At 38.3% G+C, this 26,118-nt stretch overlaps 1 protein-coding gene across 2 annotated transcripts in view; it reads right to left on the reverse strand.

Annotated features, from left to right (window-relative positions):
- Window positions 1–26,118, reverse strand: part of SLC10A7 (solute carrier family 10, member 7) — a 169,099-nt gene that overhangs the window by 99,840 nt on the left and 43,141 nt on the right. For both annotated transcript variants that reach the window (XM_004685308.2, XM_012726953.1), the window contains exon 5: window positions 18,761–18,799. In XM_004685308.2, the coding sequence (XP_004685365.1) occupies window positions 18,761–18,799 (39 nt within the window). The remainder of the gene's footprint in view (window positions 1–18,760; window positions 18,800–26,118) is intronic.

Here is a 26,118-nt window from a genome sequence, read left to right on the forward strand (position 1 = left end):
GGTGATGGCACACGGGTGATTTGGTGGTGGGAACCCCAAGGGGATTGCAACTGAGATGGAAAAATGCGCAAAATGATGTAAAAATAAACTACTATAAAATTAAAAAAAGAAGAAGAAACTACAGCTCTCCAGCTTCCTCTCAATCATCCTCCCATTCTCCGTACTACAATAAATGCATATATTCATACAGTGGCTAGAGCAACTAAGCACATATAATTAACATTTCTATATAATTACTATATCGCATTTTAGTTGTAAATCTACAGATTATAGTTATGCCTCTCACTAGAATACAAGCTCCTGAGTTTTTGTCTCTTTTGCACATTTCTGTCGCTTCATACAGACCTAAAACTCAGAAGCGCCATGTGGGCTAAGAGGTGGTACAGCTGGACAGGACAGCAAGGGGTAGACCCTGGAGGACCTAGAAGCTGCCTGGGGAGGGGTCTGGGTAGGCTGGTAGCTACCCCAATAAACACTGAATGACTTTATACAGGAAAATGCCGAATTCAATTACGCCCTTCAGGCCACTCTCACTGCTGCATGGAGGTGGGAACTTAATGGGCCAAAAGCAGAGGAAGAAACCCAGGGCCGCTTCCATCTCCAGGGTCAATGCAGGGTCTGGTGTTTGCCCACGTGAGGATGCGGACGCCCTTCGATAGGCTGATGTCAAAATAAATCATCGCTTGCCTTGTCTCTGCGCTATTAGTAAACCGCTGCTACTATCTCTTCAAATGTAAATGTTTCCTGCCCAAATCTTCCCCTCCTGAAGAAGCCCTGAAATAAAAAGGCGCTGGTAGCAAACAGGAATGGCTCAGACCTCGATAGAGAACCTCGTCAGGATCTGGAGCTTGCACAAAGCATCCCAGAACAAGGTCCATAAAGGTTACGAGTGGTCTAATTTTCTGAGATTCTTTTAGCTATAAATTTGGCTAAGAGCTGGGGTAGTATGGGAAAGAAGATAAGTGAGAGAAACACTGGTGATTTAACCTCCAGTGTTCCCTTAAGGACAAACATTTGTCACCTTGACAGCACGGTGAAAGGTTTGCAGCAAGTGTGCTTATAACGGGACTCTCGCCTCTCCCTCCTCCCCTGGGGACGGGTGATTTCTGAACAGACATTATCTGAACAGATGATGATGACGACGATGAGCCACAGGAAGGGCCGGGACAGAAAAGAGGTTGAGACCCACATAACTCAGAGCCTCAAAGTGAAATGTTGCCCCAGGGACTGTCCCAAAGATTTACCATTTGCTGCTCTTCTTCCTAAGGTTCCACTTGAGGCTGGAGTAATCAACCCTATAAATTATCCCAAAACATTCAAACAGTGTCCAATGTTAACAACATGGGTCCCTTTGCTAATAATTATGTGTGTTCGTGGCTGAAGTAGGTCCTAGCCATTAGAGCTCCACTTCCTATACAAATCTCTCGTCTGCAGCATTTAAAATTCCAGTGTGACCGTCTGGTGCTGCTTAAATTAGGCGCTAAAACAGGGCTTTTTTTTTTTTTGACTCTTGATGAATACAAGTAACCCAAATAAGCATTAAAATGTTAACTCCCTCGCGTTAAAAAAAAGAACAGGAATTCTGTTTGGGCTTCTGAGCTAAATTGTGATGCTCTTTTCAAAAGTGCAATAGGATGGGATATGTTGAAAGTCAAGGATTTTTTAAATTTTAATGTATACATTTATGAGCATTTTGGTCCTAATTTAATTGGGGGTCAGTGGCTTTTATTTATTTGCCCTTTGATGAACAGGATTTTGTCCGTGCTACTATATTACACTTTTAATTTTACGCATGAAAATTTAATTTTAACGAATTAATTTTAATTTGGAAATGGCTCAAACTTGAAATTGTCATCCAGCCATTCCAGTTAAGTATTTCTTCACCATCTAGTCATCATTGATACAAAAAAAAAAAACCCTCTCAGAAAGGCCCAAGTTATTTTTAAGAAGAAAACAAGGTCTAATAAACTCAAGCTAGCATAATAACAGAAAAGTAAGGTCACAAAACATATCCCAAGTGTAGGGGATGTGGAGAGACAGCAGAGGACGGCCCAAGAAGAGAGGGATCTCATCCAGAACGTCTCCCACACGGTCCAGAAGCTGGCTCAGGATGAGCAGAGGCACCCTGAGATGGGCAATGCTTTTGCCCGACTCAGGTTAGTCCTGGGGTACAACATTATGGGAGGCGAGGAACATCAGGGTGTGGCCAAGCTGTCAGCCTTCCCAGACCTGGGGGACCGCAGAGGAAGGCCACGGTCTCCCGAGGGCCAGACGTAGGCACCACACCAACTATTCTTACTGGTGTCAGATGACATCATGGACACACCCCTCCCGTGACGGGGTGGACCTGCCGTTTCCAAAGCCAGGCACACGTTTGGGTACATCACGATGCTACCCCAGCTTCTGGGAGCGTGGGCCCATCGCCTGCTGGACAGCTACTGTGGGAGCAGCCCTATCAGGAGCTTGACGGAGCTCCGCCTGCGTGGCCCCTCTCAGACTGAATTGAGACAGACCCTGGTCCTCATCACAGCTCCCCAGGGCATTGGGGATCTTGGCAGATTCACTGAAAAGAGGTACAAATCTACGGTCAAGTACAAGACGCCTTCTATGTCTTCCTCATCCCTGCCAGTACTGGCAGCCATTGGCGGGAGCAGAGGCAGGCTGACACCAAGAAGATGCTGAGGGAGACGGGAGAGGTCTTTCCAGTCGAGGATGGCTATCTTAACCTTTTAGGGATCGCAGTGTGATGGCAAGATTGTACTGACGGCCAGGGCAACACATGCAGCTGCAGGTGGTTCAGTGTCTACCGCGGACCTTTCCAGAACAGCGCCAGATCCTACAGAATCGTGGGCAGAAGTGGGCGGGGAGGGGCCGGGGGAAGGTGTTTGAGGGGCTGGACCTGCCACACGCCACAGGAGGAGGACAGTGACAAGACGTCGTGATGCTCACGGAGCAGTGAGCTCTGACCCGCCACGCCCTCCCTGGCACTCACACACAAGGTCCTCGTGCAGAAAAGGGACTTAGAGATGGATGGTGGGCAGGGGGCGGTGCTTATATGTTATTGTCTGACCGCAACAAGGAAAGGGTTGATGGTTAGCCTGAAAGACTCCATGGTGCCTGCATCCACCTGCCCTTCATTCGCAAAGAGCAAATATCGACAGTGCGCACCCTGACACTGATGGCCGAGGCCCTGGCACCCGGCCAGTAAGAGGCATCAGGCCAGACTTCCTCTTCTCACCCACTATATCCTCTCGCTCGAACTCCCTGCTTCTGCTCATGACACCTCAGTTGCTCATCCTCAAGTCCACGGGTCCCCAATCTTTTCTAAATGGAGATAAAACTGAAGTCTGGCATTCTGTCAGTTTGAGGGATACAGCATTATGACTGCTATATGTATCATGACAGCGTTACCTTGGTAAGTAAAATCCCTCACCACAGAGTTACATTTTTTTCTTGAGGAAAACTTTTAAGATACATTCTCTGTGTTTCTGGTATTTCCTGGCCTTTCATACAGAGTCATATCCCAGAGTCTTTCATGTAAAACATGGCCAACAAAAGTATCTATATAGGAAAATGACGCCTTAGTTATGCTTAGAAAACAAAAGCCAGCCCTTCTATCCTGGAGATTCAGATTCAAATGAGTTGGCAATTGAACCTGGCTTCAAAATATTACCTGGGAGGGGGAGTGTGGGTGGGGGTGAGGAGGGCCCAGAGGGGGCTGTTAGCTAAGACATAAGCAAGACTCATCGACACTATTTTGATCTACTTGGTGTAACTTTCAAAGTGTCTAAAAAAGTTGTTGAGGGACCTGGGCTGGAAAAATACCACCTGGCCAGACTAAATAAAATGTCTAGAAATGGTGACAGAGAGGGTTTGGGCCATGGGGATGGAAATGGTGTGGAGGCACCGTTTCCTAAATAAGCTGGGCAGCAGCGCCCACGTATCGGTTCTTGCTAACACGCAGGCACTGCTAAGCACTTCAGAGACGGATTTTATTTACTCTTCAGTAGGGCTCCGAGGTCAGTATCCTGGTTCACAGCTGAGTGCTGAGACTCCTGCTGTCTTGAGACTTTGCATACCGTAGCTACTAGCTTAATATTATTTGTCTGGATATAACTGAATAAATGATGGAGAAAGTTTCCCCCTTTCTTTTGTGCTTCTGGGTCTTCCTTTGTAGGACGGTTTAGTGATTTTAGTCAGGAGGAGTCCCTGTTGTTCGTGTAGACTCAGAACAGCGTACATATCAGTCTTTCACACACAAACTCCCCTAGAAATGCATGCTGCCTGTCACCTCTAAGATACCACTTTTACTATGATACACTCCTTGAAAATTTAGTAATGCTTCACATGGTATCAAGTTCAAGTTTAGCTTCCCAGTCAAAGCTAAATATTGTCTCATCTAATTTCTACCAGTTACCAACAAAAATTAGCTTACTCCAGGAATGATCACTCTTTTCAATGTCCTTGCCTACATGCCCACTTCTTCATATAGTCATATGTGATCAAGTACTTCATGCCAGCACTACAGTTTCCCTTACACCTATATCTATTGAAATCTATCTAACCTCTGCATATCTGTGCGCATATATATTGGTAGTTATGCATGTGCGTAGGTGTATGTACACATAGGTATATGTGAATCTGCCTGCATGCATGTGCCGTAACTGTGTGTGTATATGTATGTGTGAATCTTTGTGTGTGGGGGGGATATGTGTGCATATATATTTATGTGTGAGTCTGTGTGCATATATATTAGCATCCACATATGAATGTGTGCATGAACACATGTGACTGTGTGAATCTGTGTGCACCTATTAATGCTCACATGTGGGCATACATGCATATACATATATGAATGTGTGTATCTATATGGAAAGAGAGAAAAGAGCGCAAGAGCCATGGTCCCTGCCCTTGTTGGGTCCTCTCCACTCTTAAGTCGATGTTCTCTTCTCAGGCTGCACTCAATTTTTAAGCCTTTCTTTTACTAACTCCAGGACTCCCTTTCCTGATCATTTACTTCATCCTGCAATGCAAGAAGGGAGAAAACAACTCCAAGCAACTATTCGCAGCACCATCTGGGAAAGAAGACTTCTGGTCCAAATGAAGGACCTGTCTACAGAGGCAACACAGCCCGGTTGTAGAGCCAGACACATCCACTTACCGAGAGAATCAGACTTGGGTGGCCTCTCCCTCCCGCCCCAGCCCCACCAAGTAAACTTCTTAAAATACTTTCTCATGTGAATTTAAGCACAAGGAGAGAATGCATCCACCCAAGGGTTTAAGAGTTTCCTGTATTTTTCCAACTCCCAGGGAATGACTGGCAATCTGCTTTACACATCACTGTCAACGAGTGTGACGAATGTGGGTCCACCCCCATCAGAGGTTTCTGAATCAGTTCCTGAAACATAACGATCGTAAATTTACAAAGGATACGTCACCTACATGCCTGGCAGTGAGAGGCTCATATCTTAAAAATGTGAAACGAGTCAAGTAGATGTAAAAAATATATATATCACTACTGGAAATGATTCTGCTTAGGGCTACTGCTGTGTCAGAAATGACTAAAGCTAAGAAAAGAGCTCTCGGGTCTTTGAGGTATCAAAGAGTGATTTTCAACAAAGAAAGAAAGTCTTTAAGAATCATGTGGAACTCACCCTCTCCTTCAAAGAGAGGAACTCCTTCCAGTTTGTTTATATTTTTTAATACATATTACAATATATCCTTTAGATGACTACCTATATTTCCCATATGAAGATGAACAGTCAGCAGCACCTCGGAAAACAAGGACAGAGATGCCTACTACTCTGAGATCTTCACTCGTTTATGATATTTTGGTTGCTAAAGCCCTAGTGATTATGGCACCAGGTTGATAACAGCCTATAAAAAAACAGACATGATGGAAAATTTGTTTCAACACTAGGGATTGTTTGTTGAGATTGCTCCATAGGGAACTCTTGATGGTTCTTTTCAAATATAACTAGAAAATTCACAAAAAAGGGCAATAGTGTTTTTTTGCAAGAGGAAGTTTACTTCCTAACCTGGTATTTTCTACCGTTACACACATCAGCCTTTTATTTAAACCACCTGCCTGCACTAGTGGGGATTTATATTCAATGTTTTTTTTTATTATTAAAAAGTTTTATATTCAATGTTTTTTAGAGCTGAGAATTTAACCTTTTGACTTCAACAACTATTTGGCTTGAAACTGCATGATCTAGAGATCCAAAATTCTATATTTGTGCCAAGTTATTAAAGGATATAGAATCAGGAGTTAACTATATTTGAGTGAAATTACCTGGGAATTGAAGGGCAGAAGGCAAGAAACCTCTACATTCCTGATTTTCATGATTTCTACTCATTTTTTCCACTTTAGTTCATAGAGGGAAATAAAGAGAAAAGAGAACAAGTAAACCTACCTATATACTTTATACATGTCATATAGTTTATATATTTGTACATACATGTACATATTATATATACTGTATATATAAAAATAATAACGATCCTTCCTGTTAGTGATTCTAATTATTGAAAAGGCATCCTGTTCCAAATTTTTATACCCCAGCAGTTAGTGATCTGGAATTCTGAAATAACTTATTAGCCTTCTATAATAATTACAGATGGCACAAATCTAATTTGTAGGTTATCCTAAGAAAATGGGCCATTTTTCCCTTTAAAAAAAACCATGTCTGGAGCTCCCTAGTGGTGCAGCAGGTTAAAGCAGAGCACTAAGAACTAAAGACACTTCCGCATGAGTTCGATTCCCGCCTGCCCCGGAGGAGACCCACATGGCGCAGCAGACCTCTCCTGACCCGCCCGCTGCTCCCCTCAGCAGTGTACTTCATTGATCTGCCTGTTCTGCTCCCCTCTCTGTCTCTGGTGAAGCCTCTCACCGCCCCTGTAGCTCTGGCCTGTACCCCAGTTCTGTACGCATAAATAAAAAATCTTTAAAAAAAAATCTTTTTGACCTCTTCTCTGGGATCTAAACAGTCTCAGTTAGGGGCTGCTTGAAACTTAGCTCCCATTCATTAACTACATTCTACATGTGCCAAGTTATTAAAGGATAAACCTTCATGATGAAACACTTTTCTTTAAGACTAAAGACTCCACAGTATCATAGTAACTTCCTGCTTAGAGCATCTTAGGACCCTTCAGCTTTTTATTTTATTTTAAATAATGTGATAGTTTATTTTTACATCATTGTGCATTCTTTCATCTCAGGCAACTCTTTATTTTTTTAAGGGTTTTTTATTTATGCATACAAGAACTGGGGTGTAAGCCAGGTATGGGGTGGTGAAAAGATTCACCACAGACAGAGTGGGGAGCAGAATTGGCAGATCTACTGAAATCCACTGCTGAGGGCAGCAGCAGGGAGACAGAAGAGGTCTGCTGTGCTTTGTGAGTCACCTTCCTGGCTGGGGATCTAACTCATGCTGCAGGAGGTGCAGATTGCTTCACTGTGCTGAGATTTTTCCCTTGTGCCATCAGGGAGTCTCCACACACACGCACCCATTTGGTTATTTAAATATATAGAATAATCACAGTTACAGGAATTTTTCATGAAAACTGTTTGATATTTAAAGCAGATTATTTCAATAACAGCATATGGGCTGGTAATCTGTATTGCAGTAAATCTATTCACAGCAGTTATTATAAGAAGAAATTCTTACAAACTATCCCATATCAAATTTAGATGTGAGAATGAACTTCCACCCCCATTCTAAATCAACACTGAATAAAAGTAGCAATATAAATTTCTTTTATCATGTGTCTTAAGACTTAAAAGCTTACAATTTAAAGTGACTTTAACATAATAAGGAATAAAGCTTAGTGGCCAGTTTTAATTTATTTACTTTACTTATTAGAATTACTATAGAAAAAGATAGCCAAGGAATATAAACAGTATGTGGTTCTAGCAAAAGAGAAAGAAAATATATAAGATGTAAACTCAGTGTATAACCACCACTGAGCTTGTAAAATACGAATCGGTGTTCTCATCATGAGCCTTGAGAGCTATAATGCTTGACTTTAATTTCCAAGATATCACACACCCATCCTGAGATTTTCCCCCCTCCTGGCCAAAGGCATCTAGCTGCTCGATTATAAAAGTTAAAATCAAAGTGATCAAGCTTTTCAAAATGAAAAATTTTATTTCTTAAATGTCTTCTGAGGCCCTGTTACTGAGAACAAGTCACTTTTCTACCTAATGCTCTAAATAAAAACATTTTACCATAAAGCTGTGTGAATATTTGCAAACTAAATTGAAAGTGATCACAAAGAGTTTTCTATCATTTTCACTCTTCTATACTTGTCTCCATTTTACACTTCAAACAAATAATTTTATCTTAAGTAACTGCATTCATGTCATGTGTAATAGCCTAAAATAGAGAAACAATTTTAATAGTAATGAATACTGAACTAATTAGCTTAGGGACAAGCATATATGTTATTATGTAGCCATGAGACTGGTCCTATGAAGCTGGACTAAATGGGAAAAAAACCCAACCCAATAGGGATAGCAAGAATAGAAATTCATTTCTTCACCCGATGATACCATAATCAAATGAAGTACTTTCAAACTGTATACTGAACTCCCACATATGTGGTTTTGTAACATATTTTCAATATGCATTTTGACAACAAAACTAAAATCAAATGCATGTGCAAATCATCTTATATTGTGATTAGGGAAGGACTTAATAAAAATCAAAGGCATAGAAAAAAAACATTAAGGAAAAGAAGGAAACATTTGATACGAAAGTGTATACTTCTACAACCATATGCAAAGTAAGGAATCACAACTTATACATGGTACCATATTCAAGTATTAAACCTAAATGGAACGAGACCACAAAAATAGTATAGTAGCCTCATTCTAAGTAGTTTAAAACTGGAAACTACCCAAATGTCCATTAATACCAAGATGAAAAAAATGGAATACCACTCAATAATAAAACGGAACAAACTAGAATTACCTAGTAACAGGGATAGATCTTATACAGAGTGAAAGAAGACAAAAAGAAAATAATTCATATAATGTGATTTCATTATATTCAGTTCAGAGGCAAACAAAATTAATCTATATCGATAGAAATCATAAAGTATCACCTGGAAAGAGGGAGTTGATTAGAAAAAGGCACAAGGGAAATTTCTTGGGTGACAGGAATGTTTTACATATTGTTTCAGATTTGGGTACACCATGACAATTTTTAAAACTCAACCAAATAAAAACATTTTACCATGAAGTTTTTTAAGTTTATTGTGTGTAAATCGTAACACAATTTAAAAAATAGATGAATTAAACATAGTAGAAAATTATATTCTGCTCTTTGAAAATACTGTTAAGAAAATAAAAAGATAAGGCAAAGACTGATGAAAACATATGCAAAATATATATACATTTGGATACCACTGTATCAAAAGTATATTTTAAAAGTCACAATGCATTTATGAGAAACAGATAACCTCATTAAAAGAAAAAATGGGGAAAAGTTCATAGAATCCATCTATGAATATATACAGATAACAAATAAGCACATTAAAAATATCATCACCCATTAGGAAAATACAAATTAAAACTATGATGACATACTGCTACACACCGATTAGAATGGCTAAACTAAAATTACTGTAATACCAAAGGCTGGCCAGGCTGTGCAGCAAATTGGATTCTTTATGCAACCTGGTGGTAATATAAAATGGTATGACCACTTTGGAAAAAATGTCTACTCATTTCAGTATATGTTAGACATATACTATCCACATGACTTAGCAGTTACACTTCTAGGTTTCCCCAAGAGAAATGAAGACATATGTCTAAAAAAAACCCTATACACAGATACTCATAAAGGTTTAATTCATAATTGCCCAAAATAGGAAGCAAACCAAAGTTCCTGAACTGGTAATTTGATAAAGTAATACTACTTACCAATAAAAAGGAATGAGCTAATGATAAATACATACAGCAACACAGATGAATCACAAAAGCATATAAGTGAAAGAAACCAGACTCAAAGGCTACACACTGTGTGATTCCATTTATAGGAAGTTCTGGAAAAGGTAAAGGTATAGGGATGACAAAAATGCAATGGTTGTGAAGGGCTGGAGAGAGCAAAAGAGACAGATTATGAAAGGGAATGAAAGAACTTTCTGAGGAGAAAGCAATATAGTGTACTTGAGTTAGGTATTTTGAGTTAGGTTGTTACATGACTGCGTCTATTTGAAAAAACTCATAGGATTATACATCCAAAAAGGGTTCATTTTTCTGTATAAAAATTATACTTTAATAAACCTGACTTAAAAATAATTTTAACTTTCAGTTCATCAAAAATCAATCTACCTCATTCACTCGAAAAAATTAAAAGGTTACATATAAATAACCACAGGGAAATATTTGCAATATGTGTGACAGAGTATTTATATCCTCAAGCTATTTATAAAGAACACTTCCACACCATAAAGCATTCCAGTAAGAGAAAATTGCTAAGGATAAAAAAAAATAATTTATAATAGCAGAGTCTCAATTGTAATACAACAAAATAAAAGACCAACTTCTCAATCAAAAAATTAAATTTAAATTATCTAGAGTAAATGAGGAAAATTAATATTGAGATTTCTGTATATACATATTATAGGGTAATAATCTGTTTCAAAATTCCAGGAGGGCAATTCAGTAGTATCAAGAAATTTTTTAAAGTTTATAGTATTCTAACCTGTTATTCCTCTTCTAGGAATTTTTCCTAAAGATAATTAAGAGGGAGAATCACAAATATGTATGCAAAATTTTTGTGGCAGGTATTTTTATAATAACAAAAGAAGATAAGCAAGCCACAGGACTACCAATGGGAAATAAATTTAAAAAAAGCCAATACTCCATCCAAAGAACATGATTCATTTATTATATATCAGATAAAGTAAAATCAAATTGACAGGGTAGCAATAAGAAGATAGGGAAATGTTCACATATGCAACAAAAAGAAGCAGAAAATAAAATTGTTTGGAACTAAGTGCTACACAAGTATATTCACCAAGATGCCAACAGTAATAGTATCTATTTGATTCTACTGTTTTTTTCAATAGTAAACATATACTATAATGATAATAGCTTTACAATCTTAATTTTAGCATCATAGTCCCACAGAATGTTATTTGGGTTAAGATACTTTGCTAAGTAATCACTTGATGTACTTACAAGCTAAATTTAGTATGTGATTAGACACATAAACTTAAAATCCACCTTTCTTTGGAATAGCAATACAAATGGAAGATTGTTTAAAAAATAATCAGAAGTGATAATCTACTTTACTTGAAGCTTTATAGTGAAACATAAGTAGTCCTCAAACTTTGTGGGGTCAAATCATCATCACTCCAGAGTGATTAAGAATCAGGTTTCTAGGGAATCTCACTGCAAAAAATGTCATTTAAATCCAACAAGTTTAAGCTCCTTCGTGTCAAGAATCTTATAATAGTCTATTTGCATTTTAGTTCTAGAACCCATCTCAGGACACAGTAGGAAGCCCACAAATGCTGAACAAATTTGCTAGAAAGTCAAAACAGTAATGTGCAATGAATCCGAGCTAAAAAAAAATTCTGATTTAAAATTTTAGTCAAACTACAACCTGCCATTTCCAAGAACACAGACTTGTTTTAGAAGCACTAAATATTTATTTGAAACTCGGAGTCCACAATGGCTTTGGGATGTCTGACCCTGCTTCCTTCACAATGATCAATATTTAAAGGGAAGGTTCTCTTTGGTTGGCAGAATCCATAAGTTTATAAGGTCCATGGATCCTCTGTTTCCCTCCTGCTTCCGTTAGCATCTCTAGATTTATTTTGCAATGGCAGTGGGCTCTGAGTCAATGAGGAATATTAATGATGGAAAATGACTAATCTCCTCCCACAGCTTCCACAGGCTTGATATTCTCACCTTAAGTATTTGCCATGCAGATGAAAACCGGAGACAATCTGCCCAGCTCATCTCTATCATTCCCACATTCCCCAAACATTAGCCTAATAAACTGATTGTGGTACATTCAAGAAATAAAAACAGAGAAATGAAGTCTACTACATTATCACCAATTAATAGTTAACACGTAACTCCTAAAGGCCACTAACTAGCAGTTCTATGCTAGGTTGAATTTAAATTAAAGAAATCAATCTGGGTTTTAACCAATTACTATATTCATGATATTTAAAAACCTTTTATACTCTGCCCCTCTCCAAATTTGTTTTTATTTATTTTTACTTGAATGGGTATAGGAGCAAGTACTTTTCCAGTTTGGGGATGATGACATTTTAAAAATTAATAAAAATAAAAATGAAAGTCCATGGCATTTGTTAAAGGCTAATAAAATAACTTCAGTCAATTGGCTAGTTCTACACCAGTAGATTTCTTTAAATAGTAATGAAATCATTGCTTTAAAAAAAATCCATCATTATTTAAAAAAAAAAAAAAGTGGTCTCAGCCTCCACCAAAATTAGATTTGTAAGTTGCTGGTCATTCCTATAATTAAATCTATGTCACAAATTTGCAAGAAAAATGGTCACTGTGACTAATGCATTTACTTGCTACACAAGTCCCGTCAGACTGCTCAGAGCATCAGGGCTGCCCAAGTGGAGCAGGTAAGGATTCTATATATTTTTATTAAGTAACAAAGACCATTTTTTATTTTCCAACGACTATACTTCATATACGAGTTTACTAGAACAAACCCAGAGGCAGCTGCCACCGGGCTTTCCTCTCACGTGGCATCGGAGGGTACGTCACCCTGATAAGCGTGTCTGATGCACGCACGTCCTGCTCGTCCGGACAAGATGCCCTAGTGAAAGGGCAGGATGATGTGCAGGAAACCCTGCAGGGTTTCCTCGTGTCACCTCCTCGGTGGTCTGGATGCTCACCTCAGGGATGACGCCATTGGGGAATGACCTTGGGGTCAGGGCAGCGCTAGGAGTAAGACAAGCTGCCCGAGTGAAAGCCACAGCAAGCTGGCAAAGGGACACACAGAACGGAGAGCCAGTGGATAACTTGCTCTTCTCCAGCAAACCTCTTCGTCCCTCGGACTGCCGTCCGGACAGCTCCTGCACGTAGTGGTGCGGCCTCTTTGGCAAACGGGGGAGCGGTCACACCCAGAGCCTCGGGTGGAAAGCAGCTTTTCTGAAGCTGAATACTAGCTTTTTCCCAATTTCATTTCGGTTCAAGAGGAGATTGTTTACTATTTACAGTGTGCACATAAAGATTTGCTTGAAAATAAATTTAAATATAAGGTGTGGGTTTTGCTTAATCATATACATGATAGGTGATATGGCAAAAGTCACAAGGGGTGTGAAGTCTGGAAACTGCACAAAGGCAGTCCCTGTCTCCCTGTTTCCCTTCAGCCTTCTATTATTTTTTTTTTCACAGATTTATATTTTGTACGTTTGCTTCAATGGCTAGAAAAGTGCCTTGGATCTCAAGGCCTCACCACAAGCATGCCAGTTTTCCATCCCTTTTTCTTATTTTGAGCCACACAGTTCACTGAGGTATATTTGACAGAGAACGTCATCTATTCTAAGCAATGCCGTTTAGTGATGTTCCATTTGCCCAAAGAGGTGATCTAGTGAAACACACAGCAGGAAGATGGGTTCCACCTAATAACAGTGGCAATCAGCTTCCATTGTCTGATCATATTTCATAAGCTACTTCAGGTTTCAGGATGGGTTGTTTTATATTCTGGGTTTATTTAATGTTTTGCACTACAAGGAAGAACTGGAAATAGCGTAGTACTGAAAGCCGCTTAAAAACTCATTTGCTTGTTGGGTCCACAATTTCAACTTCATGAAAATAAAAATCTGTTTTATAAACAAATCTTGAACTTTTAGGAGAAAAACTAAGATCTCAACTCAATCATTTGGCTTTAAGACGTTAAGCAAATTAAGAAAAAAAATCAAACTAGTTTTAGTATTACACAAAATTAGTATTCCATAGACATGAATTGAGTTACAAGTTGACATCTTAGATGTAGGTAAAAGGAAAACCTGATTAACAATTGAGTCTAGACCACCCTTGACCCCCTTCATTAACACCCGAGATCTTACTTTGATTTTTAAACAGCAGTACTGCCCAGAAATCAAAATTAACAAATTTAATGTGCTTCTGTGCTCACTATTCCAAGATAGGCTGAGAACATTTTTGAACAAGAAAGGAAAAATAAGAGACTATGGTGGCAAACATCCAATATACAGCCTGAGGTATAAGCTGTGGCATTTGTATTTGTGATTTCTTTTCCTTCAGCAACTCCAACAGAATCTGTTAACTACTGAACGCTTCCTACAAAGCTGGGCTGAAATGGAGGGCCTACCGAACAGGAAAGCAAGAATAACAGTTGGGTAAACTGTTATGTACTGACTCGTTCTTCGATTCAAGGCACTGGGCTCCTTTTAACCCTATGCTCCGGCGTAAAAAGAAACCAAGTTGTTAATTTTAGTCCCAGCAACTAAGCAATGACTACTTCAGAGAAGAACTGTATGAAAGAAACCCATTTCTAATACATCAGATGAAGACATTTCGAGACTAAACACCAGGTCTCACAGCTTTTGCAGGCATTGTGCTGGGCTTATAACTTCTTGCTACTGTGTAGGAAGTTCTCGCCTTTCTGCTGCTGCTCTCACTGTACTGCTATGTGACACAGACGCTGTGGTGTGATCAACTGTGTCACCTACTACAATTTCCTTTTAAGATCACAAGTTACCAATAAAACAAAACATAGGCTGAGGGGTCTAAAAAGAAGTTCTATCTTTTCCTTTTAAACCTTAACCTATAATTCTTAAAGCAAAGAAAGAAATATGGAAAACAGCCTCTAAATCTAGATTGCTAACATCTACCAAATGAGGGGGTCAAAGTTGTTTGTTTGTTTGTTTGTTTTTTTCCAGTGCAATTGGATCTTTCTAAATTAGAGAAAGAATTTTTCAAAAAGTTGCCAATATCTGTTTTTTAAATAAATCTTTTGATGAAGTGACAACACATGAGATGGTTGAACTAAAAAATACATGACTTTACATAGGAAAATACACATCTCTGAATAACATTTTAGTTATTTAGGTTGACTATCAGATTTTATTAAAATCTCATGGAGCGGGAAATCTCAAAACACTTATTATGCTTCACAATTATTGTAAACCAAACAATTTAAATGAGAGAAGGAGATAATGACATTAACTTTTTAACTTAAAGCAATCCTCTGCGGCCTGATTTTAAAATATTCTCTTGGTCTGAAATTTATGTAAATTGAATTCATCTATCATTGGTTATTACCAGCCTAGCTACATTTAAAAAAAAAAAAACAGTTTTCTGTAACAATTAGTTCTTAAAAACACTGTGTTTTAATTAGACCTGGGACATTATTAAACTCACTATAAATATGTACGGTGTTTTATTTGGTATACCCAGATGTCTGAAAATCAACAAGAATGTCCTCAGAGTTCTTTCTTTAAAAATTCTTCTAATAAAAACCTTTCATTCAAAAATGTAATGTAATCTGAAATAAAGACCCTTTATGGATTTCATTAGGTAAAGACAAAGGAATAGCCCCTGATAACCAGAGAATAATCAGAGACTTATTTCAGAACTCTTAGATAACCCGTCCCTTCATCCTATGGATGGCCAAGGTCGCGCCAGAAAATTCCTGGGTAAGCTTATGCAAAACCCAATTGGTAATGCGTGTTTCCTACACAGGTGATGCATGTTTCCTACACAAGTGATTCTGTTTAATCCTCACAACTTTATAGTTTAATCCTCATCACAACTGTCACTATCCCATTTTACATATAGGGGAGGTCATGTGGTTAGATTAGCAGTCAGTCGATTAAGGAGTCAAGCATGACTCCAGAAACTACTACTTCCTATAACCGTAAATTTTAAGGATTTGTAGGTATTTTCCACTTATATAGAAATTTTCCTCATAAGATGAATAACAATTCCTCTTTAAGAATAACAAAAATACCCACAAAGGCTATCATTGGAATTTTCCTCTTCTCAAATAGTCTTCTTCCCAAGTCTAACTCAAATTCTATCTTCTCCCTTAATCATTTTCAAAGCATTTGACTGAGATGGAATCTCTTTCTTTAAATTCCTGACAACTGCCATACACTGCGCATATGCAGAAAGTGCTAGCTGCCTCTCAATACCCATGTTCTTCCTTGGTAACAGAAATCCAATCATTAGCTCTTAACACATTGCCACATATCCCAATCTCTCCAGAGGTTAGATGTGATCATATGACTAAGTTCTGTAAGATATTACTGCAAGCATGATGTTGGACTTCCAGGAAGGCTGTTTAAAGAAAAGAGACCTAGCTGTTCAGTGAGTTCTTTGGTCCTTCCCCAAGGTGAAGACTTCGCCATACAGGTATCTTTAGGCTGGAGCTCCAGCAACTATCTTGGACCATGAGGCAAGCTTGAGGAAGGAAGCTCCACACTACAAATGGATTCTTGGTGTACAATGATACCAAAAAGCCACTACTCTATACCTGAAGAGACTACCACCAGATTTTACAAAGTAGAGGGGAAAAAAATCTTTGTCTTCTGTAAGTCACTATAATTTAGTATGCTTTTTTTTTCTATTAAATAAGCTGAACCTAATTCTAACTGACTTAGTTCAGACTTATATATGTTTCATAAGCCAGGATTTGTTGTAACAATGGTGAAGGAGAAAGGAGAAAAAAAATGAATTATTTCTCTTATAACAATAGAGCACACATTTTATTCTCAAACCCTCTATGGTAATTTTCAATTTTGGGAAAGATAAAGGAGGACACTAAAAGATGAAGAAAGACACTTCTGCCTCACTGCCATTCCTCAAGCCATTCCCCTCCTCTCTTCTCTGTTGCTTAAGCACTATCATACTTCAAAGTTCCACTTCAGAAATTGCCTCTTTCCACCCCTGAATTCAGAGTGCGTATTTCCTATGCCATCTGACGTCACATGTCATCTAGTTACACCTCTGATTGAATTGTTAACTATTACATTGCATTTGTTTTTCTATGTGTCATCTCCACATAGAATACAGCAGAGGTCATGTCCTCTTTCTTTGGCCTCTCCCAGTGACTAGAAAACTACCTCTGTATGGCATGAGACCAATACATACTTTTGGGTGATTAACTCCCTTAAGAAATTATAGACAGGAAAAAGAGGAGAGAATAAAGGATCAAGAATGTACAGCTTCTTCAAGTGAAAGAGAACAATAAAAATCCTAAAGAACTCCTAGAACAAGTTTTATTTCACCGACCTCATCACAGAATTGGGCCTGGAAGAACAAATGTCTGTTATGATATGTTCATGTTCATAGAATCAATGCAAAGTTCAAAGAATAGCTAGTAAACTTGTCAATCAATTAAAGGACATATTTTGCCACGGTTATTCAGAAAATTGCCAGAACCTTATTTTCTCAATTGCCTTACACATTTTAAGAGTAAGAGCCAACTCAAACTATACTTTGATAGTAGAGATGTATGATTCTAAACCGTACCAAGAAACTGGTTCCTAGTAAGATCATATTTCATAGATGTTTTTCTGTCGATTATGACAACATATAGAAAATAATGCTTGGACACATAAAATACAGACCTAACAAAATACTACTAGTCTAAAATGAGTAACTCGAGGGGTCATTTTCATTTTACTTTATAACCTTGCTTCTAAAACTCAATGATAATATAACATTAGGAGTAACACTTTTTTTAAAAATAAGATAAACTAAGGATACATTTTGCAAAAGCTGCATTAGTAAAAGCTTTTTAACAATGGGACATTAAAATCTATATACTACTATGCAGATTTGACACATGTAACATGCTTAAAAGCTTCAACTACATTAGAATACATATAACACAAAATAACACTTCAACCAGAAGTAATCGATATTTCACCTAAGTTCATGAATCAGCTTACATCACAATGATTTTATTCTCAATTATTTGTAAAGCACGGTATACTAATTATTTGTTAAATGAGTACACACCTAAAAACACAATATTCTATTTTATTCTCGTAAATGTAGTAAATTTTAGGGTATAAATAAAAATTCAATTAATGGAAAACTCCAATTCTTTCTCATTCTTTTAAAACACAATCAAATGTTTATTACATTGTATATTTAAATATTATTCACAATGTTAAAATAGTACTTTCTTTAGAATCATATTGTTTCCATTTAGGAAAGTTAAACAAATTTTTAATGCTTTTATAAACAATTTATAGTTGATATGTCAAAGAAAGCATCACATTTGGTTGCAAATTACTCATTTCCTCATTCTAAATTTTTTTCACACAGATTTCTCCAAAATGTCCAAGACAGTAGCTTCTTTGACAGTGAAATGTACAAAATAAATGACATGTCAACAAGTAAATTAGCATTCCCTTTCCGACCAGCTGGGTCATGTTTCCTTTTCAAAATCCTGAGCCCTGTAATATATAATAATAATAATCTAAAGACCTCATTAGATGATCAATATATTGACATAATCTCTATAAGGAGAGATGTCATAGTTTAATGGATTCTTTGAATCCATTAAATGAAATATTTGACCCAAGCCTCTAAATTATATTATAAGAGGACATTTCCTTTATTTAATAACTAATTTTCTTCAGGGTATATATGATGGACACATGAAAAAATTCAAGAACTTCTATATTTAAACAAACAGTAAAATAAGTCCAATTTCCATTATGTCTTTCAGAAAACACAACAAAAGTTATAACAGATAAGTTTTAAACTATGTTTACTTACCAAAAAACTTCCAAAGGCTGAATTAAATATTGCAGCTGCCTAGAGAAAAAATAAATGAGGAAAAACAACTCATTGAAAGTAAATAAGAAAAGGAAAAGCAAAGATTCTCATCCTCCCATCCCCCACTATTGAAAATCTTTCAACATTGACTCTATAAAGCAAAGTTAGTCCCTGCTTACAAAAACTGCCAGTGGCCTGTAGATCACCAAGATAGATGAGCTGCTGCTTAGGAATTCATAAATAATGGGTCTCAAAAGCAAGCAGAAAAAGCTTGCCATGAGATGCTTTGCACCTATATGATCGTATTAAAGACCCATCACCAACAGTAAATAGAAACCTGCTATTCTGATTTTGCTATTAGACTTAAAATAATCAGGTTAATCCATTCATCAAACCAAATTTACATTACTAGGAAAAGGGAAATCAGAATTGCAAAGCAAGCATTAGCTACTCTACCAAGAAGCATAAGTCCAGTAAGTCAGAGCCTCAAGGTGAGAACTGTGGTTCTCAAACAACACACATTAGGGACAAAGATGTTAAGATCATGGAAGTTTCTGCCATACCATTAATTCCAAAATAGAAACAAGCCAGAGAAACTTCCATTTGGTGTTCAAAACTCAAAGAAGAAATATTTGACTTTGTGCTTACCTAAATATCCAGGGAATACACAGTAGATATAATATAGCTCTTAACTTTAACTCAACCACTATATTCCATGAAGCTATACCTGAATCCTGAAAGCTTCTTTATTACCCAAAGAGGACAAAACTTGCATAGCATCCAATTTCATGAAAGAAAAAAAAATCATAAAAGGCAAAAGGAAGAAGTAGAGAAACCTATTGACATCTACTGTAGATCCAGAGCAGAATTAAATTAATCATCATGGACATTAGCAGCCACATCGCAGTAAGAGGAGGATGTCAGTTAGCGAGTTTGAATAAAGTCCAAAGCCAAGCTAAGAACTGTAGCTGAAAATGCCTTCTGCTCCAGAAGAGGATGCAATGAGAGTGCATGGGTAATGAGATCCTTGGCTCCAGAGAGCTGCGCTCTCCTATTCAAGTTCATAATTAATTCAAAGCTTTGATAATTTCATTAGATTTCTCCTTTGCTGGCCCTATCAATAAAAGATGGCACTGGACCACAGGTCCTCTGTGGCACAAACACAGACGCAGGCACAGACTGGGGAAACCTTTGCTTCCTGACAGGGACAATGGCATATGGTGTTTTGTGTTGAACAGGGAGCAGTGGAAAAAAAAAATTTTTGAGCTAAATAAAACATTAAGTTGTCAATCGCAAACTACAGCCACATATTTATCACATCTTCCTGGAATTCCAAAGTGGATGATTCTGGAAAAGGTTTACTGTATAGAGAAAAACAGGGTCAATAAATGAGCTGTGCTGATACCACTGCTTTGCCTTCCTTCCTACAACATACACTGCCTACCAACAAAGTTTGTATCTATACCCTACTTTGTGCTTAAAATGGGCTAATCTTTCTTTTTGGTGAAGGAATAATGCCTTTCCTTGGTGCTCTTCTCAAATTCATTTCTTTCCAGTGTCTCTTACCGACTTCATACGAGGTAACAGATTGTCCAGCATTTTAAAGTTTTCATTCCAGAAGTAAACACACTCAGAAGTCAAAGTAAAATCAGTATGAGCTACTCGGGAGATCAAACTGGCATCTTTCTACCCCACCAGTTCTCTTATTTAACTCAAACACAAGTGATAATGTTCATCGGGATGACTGTGTTGTGGGCTTTATAAGAGCGATGAAGGCAATGGGCCAAGTTATGATTTTCTGACAGTGGTGCTAGATTTGAACATTTTTTTTAATTAATTTATTTATACAAAACTGGGTACAAGCCAGAGGTGCAGGGGCGGTGAGAAAATTCACCAGAGATAGAGTGGGGAGCAAAACAGGCAGATCAAGGAAGTACACAGCTGAGGGGAGCAGCAGTGAGACAGGAGAGGTCTGCCGCGCCATGCAGATCACCTCGGGGGGCTGGGGATCGAACTTGCACTGAAGTGGCTGAAGATAGCTTGCAGTGCTGCGTCCTAACCTGCTGCACCACCAGGGAGGGCCCTGAACTCACTTTCTGACACCATCACCCAGTTTCCTGTGCAATGAGATCTGTCAATAATTTATAAGTGGCTGTTATGGCTCTGGACACAGGTTTCCTTCAGTATCAGAAAGGAAAAAGCATTACAAGGAAGTGATGGGCATAGACTGATGTGAGAGCAGGCTAAGCTAGGTTCAGTGAAAAAGCAAGTTGCATAACAGCATGGATGATTCCTCCAGTGTTTCCCCCCAATTACCAAGCAACTCTCCAACACCAGCTACATGTCCTACAATTTAATTCAATTCTGACACTATCTACCTGGAGAGAACATCAGTTCCTGCAGGTTAAGGGCTCACTCCCATGAGCCTGCTCTCCTCCCCACTTCAGATGCCAACTGAAAGGCCAGGTTTCAATTGGACTTCTGGTCGACCAGTGAGTTACCTGGCAATTCTCAAGACTCCCTCCTGGTTTTGGAGTCATTTGCTAAAGCAGATTACAGAACTTGGCCAAATAGTTTATTTACTAGATTTCTAATTTATTTAAAAGAGATGTTACTAGGGAAAAGCCAGATGGACGAGATACATAGTGCAAGGTATGTGGAAAGGTATGTTCTCTGTGCTCGAAATCCTATTTTGGGATTCTGATGGAGGCTTTCATTATATAAGCATGGCTAAATGAAATCATTGACCACAGGCGATTAAACTCAATTTCCAGCCCCTCTCCTGTCCTAGGAAGTCCAACCCTGAGGTGACAGAGTTGGTTCACCAGGCAGTCAGCCCCTATCCTGGGTTACCTAAGGGTTCTCCAAAGGTTGCCTCATTAATGCAGCAAAAGACATCTTTTTGCTCACTTAGCAATAAGATACCAAGAATTTTAGGATTTAGGACCAAATATGCATTTATTATTATAAACTATGACATCACATTTCTATTGTGCAATTATATACACACACACAGAGAGATAAAAATAAAAACACACTATTTTTTCCTGAAAGGAGTCACTTAAAATTCCTAATTATGGTTAAATTTATTGAAAGGGTTTGGGTAAGGATCATTTTTATTTTGTATTTTGTTCTGTCTGTCCTGTTTGATGTTTTATGTTTAACATGTTACTAGTCTGTATTTTGCAAGGGTTATCTGGACAGGAATGTGTTGAGTCACTTTATCACTGGCATTTTGAATTCTTTTGTTTTAAAAAGAAAATCTTTATTTTCAAGTAAGCTTTCCTGCTCTGCATGCTGTGATGCCTCTTCTACTGGCTGATAAATTGGAGCGGAGTGCCTCTGCGAACATCTTTGTGCAGTGGCAGAAGCCCAGGAAGACAGGAGGGCCTGGAACATCTGATTATTTGGCTTTGAAAACAAACAAACAAATCTATTACTATTTTTGTATAAAACAAACATGCTTTTGGAGAATGCAAAGGCAAGTGTGTTGAGCGACTGACACCAAAGACAACTTGTTCTGAAGGCAGGAATCCTTAGATTTTAGGACTAAACTCTCTTGGATTTCCTCCCCTCTGCTTTCTGGAAGCCACACTGACAGAGTTTGATTTTCAAATAGAACATTTCCTTGTTCTAACTTTGAGAGAAACCGTAGTGGCACGCACTCTTCCTCTGGAATGTTCCATTCCAACAAGAATTTCATCTGGTTTATCCAAAGTGATATCTGCAGTCCCTAGAACATCTTCCTGGTCTATAGTAAAACCGTAAAAAGCAGTGTTGACTCAAAGGATGAGGGAAGAGATGATCAAGTGAACACTCGCTCTGCTGAAGGAAAGTCCTGCCTAGGAATGTTTTCAATGTTCACTCATGAATCTCATCTGCAAAGTGTATACTTTGGTATAATCACATTTGATGGATAACTAGATCAATGCTAACAGAAAAAGGTCCACAGTGAATAGTTTTAAAACACTGAGTAGACAGTATGTACATTTTTATATTTATATTACACATTTTCACATATATGATGCTTTTGATATCAGCCCAATTTAATCAATGCATGATATATTAATATTTCATTATAAACTGTATGGCATGCCTTTGTTAAATTATTTTGGAAAATTAAGCACATTCAAGAATGAATTAATTTATTCATAACCTAACATTGTGTTATAAATAGGTAATTTTTTTTTTAAATAAACACAGGGAGCTCGTGAACTCATACAAGCAAGTTCTTCGACTGCTATGAAGTCTTCTGCCTTACTCAACCTGAGACCTTCCCCTTCTGTAGCTTCTGGGTACTGGAGTTTACATAACCATGTCTAATCCCTTCATGAATGAATCTTAAAGATATGAACATTGTGGGATCCCATCTAATTCTTCTTTTATAACAATACATATAAATCTCTCTCAGTGCTGGCTTAGCTCTGTTCTTTTTCCTTCCATCAGAGCGTGCCCTCTTCTGGCCCAACCTCCTCTATGTTTAAAATGTTCTCATTTGTGTAAATATAAAGAAAAAAGAAGTCTAGTTTTCTGCTTTAAAAACACAAGTTGGACCAAGTTTGACAAAGAAGAGAATTTGAAATTTAAGCTAAACTTCCCTGGATTATTTAATGCCAAAAGAATTAGTCCCGATTGCTAAAAGATGACTAGTTTTATAACCAAAGTGGCTGAAAACCATAAGACCATGCAGGCAATGAAGGAAGAAGATGGAAGGACCCGAAGCATGCCAGGACATATTTCATGTTTGTGATCTTCAATAACTATACAATGTTTGTTTAAAACAGAGAGCATTTGGCCTTCCCTGGTGGCGCAATGGGTCAAAGCACAGCACTATGAAGTGATCCAAAGTCACTATAGCATGAGTCCGATTCCTGGCCAGGGAGGTGACCCACATGACACAGCAGACCTCCCTTCACCCACCTGCTGCTCCCCTCAGCAGTGTATTCAGTACATCTGCCTGTTCTGCTCCCCACTCTGTCTCTGGTAGACCTTCTCACTCCCTGCACCTCTGGCCTGGACCCTAGTTCGTGTATGCATAAGCAAATAAACTTTTTTTTAAAAAAAAAAAGAAAATTTATTAGGGATCAAAAATTTGCCTTTGGGGAAACACAGAGTATACGCCTAAACAGTGCCCCTAGTAACACAAAACTTTAAATGCACAGTTAAACTAAAACAAAATCAGAAAACCTAGGAGCTACACACACATAGCCCAGAAGCAAGACACTGTAGAAGCTGTCAAAGTCAGAGCAGTCAAGCAGGAGTCGATATTGCAAGAACCGATAAATGCCTACTTGTGCCCAGGAATTGAGAAGGATGGGCTTTGGCCTGCGGAGGGCGAGTTCTGGCACTGAGAACCGGCAGCAGACAGAGCAGAACATGGGGAGGATTGCCACTGCGTCGGCTGCTCACCAACTAGAAAACTCTACTTGCATAGTCAAGAAAGTAACCGAAAGCCTAGTCTATCAAGGGTGGGCACGGGACGGATCTTACACTGGTAAGGGATTCCAGAAACCCGAACTAATGTTAGAATCAACGAAAGGAAAAGCAAAACTGATCAGAAGCCAGTGAAAAGAGGCGAATGCAACTCCTTTTGGGGTCATTTCATTAACCCAGAATAAAGTGGATTCCCACAGAAGACAGCCCCGTTACACGGGCATTTACAATAACAAATTGCAGTGTGAGAAAACGGTAAGACCAGTACAGTGAGGGAAAGAGGCGCAACGGGCCCTTTCTCAATACATTAGAAAAGAAAATAGTAAGTAATTAGAAGACCTAGAATTGGAAGGCAAAACTTCAAAACTATTAGAAGAAAACACAAGACTATCTTTATACCATCATTGAAAGAAATGCCTTTTAAAAGAAGACTCAAGGACACAAGAAAGAGGAAAGCTTTGAGGTTACCACGCAGCCAAGCTCCTGGGCAGTGAGGGATAAGCTGCCAGAAGCTTGGTGATGGTGCTTGGGGGTTCACTTCTGGGCCTTTCCTCCTGCTCGGAGCAGGGAAAGCACCCTTGTTCTAGGAGAGTAAGGCCAATATCAGTGCAGACAGCACACTAATGTCACTGAGTCAGAGAACAAATGCCAGCAACCTCCACCACCAGGCCCTTGGGAGATGGGAAAAATAAATTCCTGCTTGTTGAAGCCACTTTTGGTGTGGCTTTCTATTACTTGAAGTCTAGCTGATACAATCACCTGAACAAGGGAAGAAATAATAAAGAGCAATTAAGCAGGTTGTAGAAGTCAAAGTGTTTCCTCTCAGATTTAAGTGAGAGGCGGCCTATTTTTCAGTTAGCATAACCTCTGGCTCCCGTTACTCGGGGCCTGACACATCATTTGAAAATAAGGAAAAGAAAATGGACCATCGGCACTGACTGTGGGCAGCCAAAGTTTATTGTCTTGCCATGGAAAATTTATATCTCAGTGCCTCCAATTCACACAAAGCATTGAATTTACTATTTCTCTCCTTTCGAAGTATCCATTCAGATAACAAAAAAAACCTAGAGAGATACAAAATTGAGTTCCAATCCTGGGTCTTAATTAAATAGGGAAATACAAAATATGTTCTTTTTATTTGCAAGACATTTTGTAAAATGCTATGGAAATGCAAACAAACAAAAAATTAAGAAAAGCTGATGCTGTCTGTTTTAAAAGCCAATTACAACTGGCTTTCTGATAAGCACCCCAGCTGCATGGACATTTTAACAGTTATTAAATTACATTTAACAGATATTAAATTGCTTACTGCATAGGACATTTTCATTGCTCCCCACATTCTAACTATTTTCACTAAGTAAATCTTATCAGGAGTGAAATTTGAGTTACCCAGGCCCATCTTATACTTTAGCACACTGGCCACACCACAGAACAGTAAAGACACAGAACAGCGGCTATACGCACCATTAAAGGACACTCCTCACTTGATTCCACAATTTGTGATGCTGTGTTTTTAAAGCAGCAATGGCTGAAAAGTGTCATTTTACTTTAAGATCATCACTAAGTATTTTTCCTCAACAAATACATCTAAATAAAGACTATGGTACTGCTACACGGCATTTATCAATTGAAGGAAAGATTGATCTTAGAACATGTACCATTAAAATTAATGACCACTTTAATTCTTGGCTTGAGAAATATTTCAGGAACGAGCAGAAGTTCGTATATGCAAGTTAAAAGTAAATGACATCCAGCTGTTCTCCTGCGTGGAAGCTCCAGCTCTTGCCTATCTCTACAGGTCCATATCTTGATAGCAGTGGAAAATCTATTTAATACCCTTAATCTTGAAGTGAAGGTGGGGGCAGCGGGTGCTGGGGGGAGAAGTAGCTATTCTTGTTTGTAACTATTCATCTCAATTCAGGCCA

The sequence above is a fragment of the Condylura cristata genome, unplaced genomic scaffold (genome assembly GCF_000260355.1).
Source record: "Condylura cristata isolate star-nosed mole 26May11 unplaced genomic scaffold, ConCri1.0 scaffold00018, whole genome shotgun sequence".
Classification (NCBI taxonomy): Eukaryota; Metazoa; Chordata; class Mammalia; order Eulipotyphla; family Talpidae; genus Condylura; species Condylura cristata.